General features: G+C 36.6%; 2 protein-coding genes across 2 annotated transcripts in view; both read right to left on the reverse strand.

The window, feature by feature from the left end:
• LOC107557158 (V-type proton ATPase 21 kDa proteolipid subunit-like) overlaps nt 1-2,784 on the reverse strand; it is a 7,937-nt gene extending 5,153 nt beyond the window's left edge. Inside the window, exons 1-4 of the mRNA XM_016240490.1 lie at nt 2,682-2,784; nt 2,230-2,299; nt 1,980-2,031; nt 1,693-1,883 (exon numbers count right to left, since the gene is read on the reverse strand). Coding sequence (XP_016095976.1) covers nt 1,693-1,883; nt 1,980-2,031; nt 2,230-2,259 — 273 coding nt within the window. The 5' untranslated portion in view covers nt 2,260-2,299; nt 2,682-2,784. The remainder of the gene's footprint in view (nt 1-1,692; nt 1,884-1,979; nt 2,032-2,229; nt 2,300-2,681) is intronic.
• Nucleotides 2,785-3,408: 624 nt separating this feature from the next.
• Nucleotides 3,409-8,962, reverse strand: part of LOC107558273 (V-type proton ATPase 21 kDa proteolipid subunit-like) — a 9,501-nt gene continuing 3,947 nt past the window's right edge. The window contains exons 4-7 of the mRNA XM_016241908.1: nt 4,488-4,565; nt 4,036-4,105; nt 3,786-3,837; nt 3,409-3,689 (exon numbers count right to left, since the gene is read on the reverse strand). Coding sequence (XP_016097394.1) covers nt 3,409-3,689; nt 3,786-3,837; nt 4,036-4,105; nt 4,488-4,565 — 481 coding nt within the window. The remainder of the gene's footprint in view (nt 3,690-3,785; nt 3,838-4,035; nt 4,106-4,487; nt 4,566-8,962) is intronic.

Below are 8,962 nucleotides of genomic sequence, written 5' to 3' on the forward strand. Positions count from 1 at the left end.
ATTTGAATGTTAGGAGTGCGTCAGGGAGCGTCATCAGTGGCGCGCGAGATGCGGATGTAAGTATGTAAGTGACGTTGTTGCATTTTAATGTTTTGTTAGTCTAGCCCACGAGACGCGCCGCTGCTGCGTTATGATATTAGAGGTTTTGTTAGTCTAGCCCACGAGACGCGCCGCTGCTGCGTTATTCATTCAAGATATTAGAGAAATATAGAAGCTAAATGCGGAGAAGATCTTGAATGGGTTAAAACCGAAACCAAGCCATTCACACAGAACGCATATTCAGCTAATTTTTTTAGACGGACAAATGTGACTGCTGCACTCGCGTCTCACAGAAGAGATGTATAGAAAGCCATGCAAAGTTAAAACAGTTGAAACTTTTAGAAAACACGTCGCACATTTGTGGAGGTTTATTCCTTTTCACTGCGTCTCATATGTTTTTAAATGCAGTCTGTGTGAATGGCGCTTCGGCTCTTTGGATTAAGCAATGCATAAATACATGATGCCGTTTTGTTCAAAATTGTTTATGCAATTTATGGAATTATATTTGATTTTTATGAGTTAATTTAGACGTAATGCTCGTTTTTATAGAGTTACTTCCTTGCGTTGACAATTTAAATGCGCTGCATTATTTTGCTCATTGCACCCTTCTGTGGCTTTGGGAGACAATTAAACCTATACAATAAAGACCTATTTAATCTGCATATAAAACATTAGAAATTAGCTATTTGTTTAATTTTTATTGTGTTTGATTGTTAAAACAAAAAATATTTGTTTGTCTCAATAAATTGTGTTAATTATAAATAGTGGTTAAATTTAAACTTTTTTTTCTATTGCTATTCGTTTTAAAAAAGGTTATAAAAAAGTCAATAATTATCGATATAGAACGATATGAAACATTATATCGTTGATACATTTTTTAGCTATATCGCCCAGCTCTATACAAAAGGCTTCATACAAAGAGCAAAATAAAATTAATATTCCATTCCATTCATATGCTTCATATTCATATTCCATTCATCTGATGACATAGTGACAACGTTATTTACGAATAATGGGTTTAATGACAATAATACAGTACTACTGTACTTTGATAATAGTAGTGCTGTTGGAATAACTTTGAAAAAAAAAAAAAAGGCCAACAGAAATGTATTGATTTTTGTTTGCAATATCCACAACAAATATTCACTCTTGGCATAAAAAAAGCCTTAAGACTAGGATGACAATGACATTTGAGTTCACTTGTTTATTATTTGGTTAACGAATAAAGGCCACTCATGAAGGCCTAATGCTTTTAAAATAGATTGAGTCATAGAAAAACTACATTCATAATTAAAAACAGCAATTTGCTACAGTAGCACCTCATAGATTTTAACATTTTTTAAATAATTAAAAAGCTGAAAGGTCTTATACTTTAATATTCTCTGCCGTCAGTATAAATTAGTTGACAGTCTAATAAGGTCATGCAAACAATTTAGGGCTCATGATTTGCTGCTGAAAGTGAACGACTGGTACTAAAACTTTTTATACTACATTTATGCAGATTATTTTATTTTTAATGTATTCAAAGTAAACATTTTCAGACCATACATTGTTTTTGCTATGCTATTCTTTAGTGAGCCATGACCACAACAGCTCATTAAAATATTGCAAGGCTAGAAGAAACATATATAGTACTTTTAGAAAACTACTTGCCTGCAAGATGGCTACAATCACTCCAAACAGTCCAATGGCACTGCCGAAAATTTCAACAATGAGGATCTTGACAAAGAGGCTGGCATTCTGAGCATCAGCAAGGGCAGCTCCACTGCCCACAATGCCAACACAGATGCCACAGAAGAGGTTTGAAAAGCCAACAGTGAGTCCAGCACCAAACATGGAGTAGCCTGAAAGAACAGCACCAATACGTCATCCAGCCGCTCAGCAGAGGCAAAGGAAAATATTTCACTTAAGATGACAAGTGATTCATAAGCAAAATATACCTGCTTGGTAGTTCTTCTCCCCAATAGTCTCTGGAGTCGTACCAGTGAAGTTCTAAATTACATGAAACGGAAAAAAAAAAGTTGAGAACTACTGTTGTACATGTAATGCAACAAAACAGATTTTAAATGTTGTAAAAAGCTCAAATATCTGCACTCTTAACGCACAACAAAAATACTAAAATCTCTTTAACATAAGACTCACTCCAAAACCAAAGCGTTCAAAGAAATGGGTCAATAATTGTTTACTTACCTCTGCCAAATTGCTAATGACAATTGCCATGATGATCCCATAAATGGCAACAGCTTCACAAAAGATAATGCTAGAAAAAAAAAGACAAATTCAATGAACTGTCACCAAGTGCCAGTGTGAGCCAAAAAAGCCTTAGGCAAGCAAATAAAAGTATGAAATGGAATCATATATAAAAACAACTGTTTTTTTTCATATCTGAAAAAAGCGGCATGAACTAATAAAAAATCTTTTGCCTAAAATTTCACTTCATCTGCCTTTTTTAATAGACAACTGCAGAATAAATGTGGCAACACTGGTGTTGATGCAAAAATTAAAATATGACAAATACAATAATAACATTTTATAAATATATACACTAATTCTGAATCCAAATTGTCTCCATGTGATAGCAAAAAGAGCATATTTGTGTGTAAAAAAAAAAAACTTTAAAACATTAAGTAAACTGCACATACCTGACAAGATTTTTGGTCTTGATTCTAGGGGCTTTGACTCCACCACCAATGATGCTGGACCCAGTGACATAAATCCCCCTGCAGAGTCACAGGACAAAATATAGCATTTTAAATATTCATTTTTTTTCCTAAACTGACAGCTTGTTTATCACATTTCAAGATATATTATATCAGATATACAAAAAAGAAGCATGCAATATTCATTTTGGTGAGTACGCTATTGATAAAAAGACAGAGCTGAATGCATTTAAAACAGTGCAGAAGAGGATTTGGAAAACTTTACTACAACTAGGGCTGTGCGATATGACGATTTGTGATCGTGGATGATTAAAATGTCTCCACGATCTGCTTTTGAAGAAATATCGTAGTACTGTGCTACACTGCACATTCTATCAGTCGCAGTTCTGGTGCCTCCATCTCAATATACTGTACAACGCCACATACATTCACATCATATGTTAACTCAGCGGTAGAGTTACACTCACGGCACACTGCACTTATTCATAATCACAAAAGTACATTGTTTGCATGTGCTTTAAAGCCTTACCGGTTAAACATTTAATTCACTGACAGTCTAATAAGGTCATGCAAACAATTTAGGGCTCATGATTTGCTGCTGAAAGTGAACGACTGGTACTAAAACTTTTTATACTACATTTATGCAGATTATTTTATTTTTAATGTATTCAAAGTAAACATTTTCAGACCATACATTGTTTTTGCTATGCTATTCTTTAGTGAGCCATGACCACAACAGCTCATTAAAATATTGCAAGGCTAGAAGAAACATATATAGTACTTTTAGAAAACTACTTGCCTGCAAGATGGCTACAATCACTCCAAACAGTCCAATGGCACTGCCGAAAATTTCAACAATGAGGATCTTGACAAAGAGGCTGGCATTCTGAGCATCAGCAAGGGCAGCTCCACTGCCCACAATGCCAACACAGATGCCACAGAAGAGGTTTGAAAAGCCAACAGTGAGTCCAGCACCAAACATGGAGTAGCCTGAAAGAACAGCACCAATACGTCATCCAGCCGCTCAGCAGAGGCAAAGGAAAATATTTCACTTAAGATGACAAGTGATTCATAAGCAAAATATACCTGCTTGGTAGTTCTTCTCCCCAATAGTCTCTGGAGTCGTACCAGTGAAGTTCTAAATTACATGAAACGGAAAAAAAAAAGTTGAGAACTACTGTTGTACATGTAATGCAACAAAACAGATTTTAAATGTTGTAAAAAGCTCAAATATCTGCACTCTTAACGCACAACAAAAATACTAAAATCTCTTTAACATAAGACTCACTCCAAAACCAAAGCGTTCAAAGAAATGGGTCAATAATTGTTTACTTACCTCTGCCAAATTGCTAATGACAATTGCCATGATGATCCCATAAATGGCAACAGCTTCACAAAAGATAATGCTAGAAAAAAAAAGACAAATTCAATGAACTGTCACCAAGTGCCAGTGTGAGCCAAAAAAGCCTTAGGCAAGCAAATAAAAGTATGAAATGGAATCATATATAAAAACAACTGTTTTTTTTCATATCTGAAAAAAGCGGCATGAACTAATAAAAAATCTTTTGCCTAAAATTTCACTTCATCTGCCTTTTTTAATAGACAACTGCAGAATAAATGTGGCAACACTGGTGTTGATGCAAAAATTAAAATATGACAAATACAATAATAACATTTTATAAATATATACACTAATTCTGAATCCAAATTGTCTCCATGTGATAGCAAAAAGAGCATATTTGTGTGTAAAAAAAAAAAACTTTAAAACATTAAGTAAACTGCACATACCTGACAAGATTTTTGGTCTTGATTCTAGGGGCTTTGACTCCACCACCAATGATGCTGGACCCAGTGACATAAATCCCCCTGCAGAGTCACAGGACAAAATATAGCATTTTAAATATTCATTTTTTTTCCTAAACTGACAGCTTGTTTATCATATTTCAAGATATATTATATCAGATATACAAAAAAGAAGCATGCAATATTCATTTTGGTGAGTACGCTATTGATAAAAAGACAGAGCTGAATGCATTTAAAACGGTGCAGAAGAGGATTTGGAAAACTTTACTACAACTAGGGCTGTGCGATATGACGATTTGTGATCGTGGATGATTAAAATGTCTCCACGATCTGCTTTTGAAGAAATATCGTAGTACTGTGCTACACTGCACATTCTATCAGTCGCAGTTCTGGTGCCTCCATCTCAATATACTGTACAACGCCACATACATTCACATCATATGTTAACTCAGCGGTAGAGTTACACTCACGGCACACTGCACTTATTCATAATCACAAAAGTACATTGTTTGCATGTGCTTTAAAGCCTTACCGGTTAAACATTTAATTCACATGCTGTTCTGACATGCACATTTTCTGAGTGCGCACACTAAGCCTGTCAAACAGCCTGATTACTGGACTGAGTAATCTTTCGTGTCTGATTGCGCTAATACTGTCAAAATATAAGCACAGTTGGTTATGTCTAAAGTGAAAGTAAACAGTTGAGAGAAAAACGGATGTATATTACATGCGTGCAGCTCTTAAAGGGTTAGTTCACCCAAAAATGAAAATTCTGTCATTAATTACTCACCCTCATGTCGTTTCAAACTTTTTTGAAAACTTACAAACAACTTACAAAATAGTAAAACCAACTAGGGCTGGGCGATATGGCCTAAAAAAAAAAAAAATCCCCAATTTTTTCACAAATAATCTGATTTACGATTTAAATCGATTCCCCCCCCCCCTACTTAAAATCAATCTGCAGATGACAAAGAAATTGTTCAAAACAAGTTTTAACTTTATTTTGTTTTGATTTTCCCTTCTGGGATTTGATCTGGATTTCCTCCTTGGGGTTAAAATGCAAACAGAAACAACAAGCCAAAAGGACAAGATGGCAGGCCCTGCAGTGAAAATACCGTAAACATAACATTCTTATCATACCGGATACCGTTTGTAAATGTTTGTAAGACCGTAGGTCAGTGGTCTTCACAATTTTTTTCATGGGAGCTGCACTGATAGGGCAAAGTCAATCAGAGAGCCACTTTTACTGCGAAGTGTCAAAACTTACATCTAGTCATAAATAGCATGTCTTTTTTATCAATCTGTCATCCCTGATATGCAATGCAATGCAAAAGGGGCCATCATTCTTTATCATTTACCAGTCAAATTTGTAACTGAGACAAGATGACTTAAAAAAAAATTATTACCTTTATGCTGGAAAGCCCTTAAGTTCTTTTTTTTTTATACTAGCCCATCATGTATCTAACCATCCAAGCGCACATTCGGCCTTAAGAGATGTTAAGATTAAAACTGGCAACTCCGCAATGAGTTAGTGTCATGGACGTAGGACAGAGCAAGTGTAAATATCTTTTGTAGTCTATACTTCCATCTTGTAATGCTGCTGTTTTAGTTTTTTTTTTTCATATATAAATTATTTGTAATAGAGCAGAGACTGACCGTGTCTACACACCGGACGCGGCGACAGTTGTCTTACCGCACCCCACTGCGCTAAAAGTCTGTCTACACTTGTTGACACTACAGTTGCAAATCATCTGAACGTAGTGTCAGTACAGTTTGTCATAAATAGAACGAGGCATCAGTTTACTGATGGGGATCGTGTCGCATCGTGCCGCATCCAGTGTAGACAACATCACTGGGTTCTGTTGTCTTTTGTCGGATCGCGCCACTCGCGTCCGGTGTAGACATGGTGCGAGTTTTTTTAATGGGTTAAGTTATAGCCTGTTTGTTTTTAATGTTTTTCTGAAATATCTGTATTGACTGCATGATCATATCATCGTATTATTTACTGCCATGCGAGCCACAAAGTAAAGCTTGGCGAGCCGCGCAATGAGTAGCACTGGTCTAGATCAATTGAAATCTAAAATACTTAAAATCAATCTGCAGATGACAAAGAAATTGTTCAAAACAAGTTTTAACTTTATTTTGTTTTGATTTTCCCTTCTGGGATTTGATCTGGATTTCCTCCTTGGGGTTAAAATGCAAACAGAAACAACAAGCCAAAAGGACAAGATGGCAGGCCCTGCAGTGAAAATACCGTAAACATAACATTCTTATCATACCGGATACCGTTTGTAAATGTTTGTAAGACCGTAGGTCAGTGGTCTTCACAATTTTTTTCATGGGAGCTGCACTGATAGGGCAAAGTCAATCAGAGAGCCACTTTTACTGCGAAGTGTCAAAACTTACATCTAGTCATAAATAGCATGTCTTTTTTATCAATCTGTCATCCCTGATATGCAATGCAATGCAAAAGGGGCCATCATTCTTTATCATTTACCAGTCAAATTTGTAACTGAGACAAGATGACTTAAAAAAAAATTATTACCTTTATGCTGGAAAGCCCTTAAGTTCTTTTTTTTTTATACTAGCCCATCATGTATCTAACCATCCAAGCGCACATTCGGCCTTAAGAGATGTTAAGATTAAAACTGGCAACTCCGCAATGAGTTAGTGTCATGGACGTAGGACAGAGCAAGTGTAAATATCTTTTGTAGTCTATACTTCCATCTTGTAATGCTGCTGTTTTAGTTTTTTTTTTTCATATATAAATTATTTGTAATAGAGCAGAGACTGACCGTGTCTACACACCGGACGCGGCGACAGTTGTCTTACCGCACCCCACTGCGCTAAAAGTCTGTCTACACTTGTTGACACTACAGTTGCAAATCATCTGAACGTAGTGTCAGTACAGTTTGTCATAAATAGAACGAGGCATCACTTTACTGATGGGGATCGTGTCGCATCGTGCCGCATCCAGTGTAGACAACATCACTGGGTTCTGTTGTCTTTTGTCGGATCGCGCCACTCGCGTCCGGTGTAGACATGGTGCGAGTTTTTTTAATGGGTTAAGTTATAGCCTGTTTGTTTTTAATGTTTTTCTGAAATATCTGTATTGACTGCATGATCATATCATCGTATTATTTACTGCCATGCGAGCCACAAAGTAAAGCTTGGCGAGCCATGCAATAAGTAACACTGCTATAGGTTGTTTTTTGGCGGGTGTGCTTGTGCTGCCGCGGTCTTGTTCATTTCGTAGTGCGCAACATCTCTCTCACTCGGCAGCATGCCTCTGTTTGAGGTGCTGCAGTAAATCGGTCGTACTGCTACCTTTGCTAGCAACAGACTTCAAACACACTTTGCAGTAGGGTATTGTTTGTTCTGCATCTGACGCCGCAAAACCGAACCAATTCCAAATTACGGATGACACTGTGCCATCCGTAACTTGGGAACGAGTTCTTCCCTGCTCGCTGCCATGTTGTTTGTGTATCTCTATGGTAGGTATGGGCCGATTATCGGTTTCAAGGTATACCGCGATTTGAAAATTTCACGGTTTCAAAACCGCTAATATTTTCCGCTATACCGTTCCTGCGGTATGCGCTGTTTTTCATGTCTCCTCAAAGACTGAAAGTGTAGGAATCCCTCAGGTTGAGTGCAGTGTAGAGAGTAACACGACGTCCGAACTAAGGAGCTTCCCCTGGAACGTACGCGATCGGCAACCGGACGTTTTTTATCTTATTGCAAGCAACTCGTCTCTGTTCTGGACTTGCACAAACTGCGTTGTAATGCAATCGTTTTCCAAAATGTAATTTATGTGAAAATATGAAGTCTGTAAACACCCATTAACACAGGCCAGAGATGTTGAAGACGGACGCACAGAGGAAAACACTGTAGCAGGCAGATCACTCACGGTTCATGATGCACGAACTATTGGAAGAAAATCCTCAATATTGATTTGGGGGTTTATATGAATGCGTTTCTGAGGGGAACTGACCGTCTTCAGAAAAGTTTATGTGGTATTTTCTTTTAATCTCGTCTCTGTATAGTTCATATTAATGCAATGTTTCAGCGCAGTGCTGCTTTGTTTACAGCAATAATAAACAAGGAAACGCCGTATGTGGTGTTCCAGAAGCGCCTCCTGCTGTCAGAGAGTGAATCTGTGTCTCATTCAGAGCTTCTGTTTGTTTCGTTCAGGTAGTATAATTTCACAAAGCTAGTCAGAACATTCTGTTTTTGCTTCAAATTGGGTTATTATTAAATCAAATTATGTATATAAAATTATATAACTAAATGACATGAAATAATATAAATGATATGTATATGAATTATATAACTAATTAAATAACTAATTACAGATTTAGGTTAATTTTTCTTCTTTTTAGGAAACTAATCAAAGAAAAATAAACAAATTCTACTGTTTCTAATATTCCTTTATGTTGCTCAAAAACAAAATATATTGTGTT

Source organism: Sinocyclocheilus grahami, unplaced genomic scaffold (genome assembly GCF_001515645.1).
Source record: "Sinocyclocheilus grahami isolate Dianchi unplaced genomic scaffold, SAMN03320097.WGS_v1.1 scaffold21.1, whole genome shotgun sequence".
Classification (NCBI taxonomy): Eukaryota; Metazoa; Chordata; class Actinopteri; order Cypriniformes; family Cyprinidae; genus Sinocyclocheilus; species Sinocyclocheilus grahami.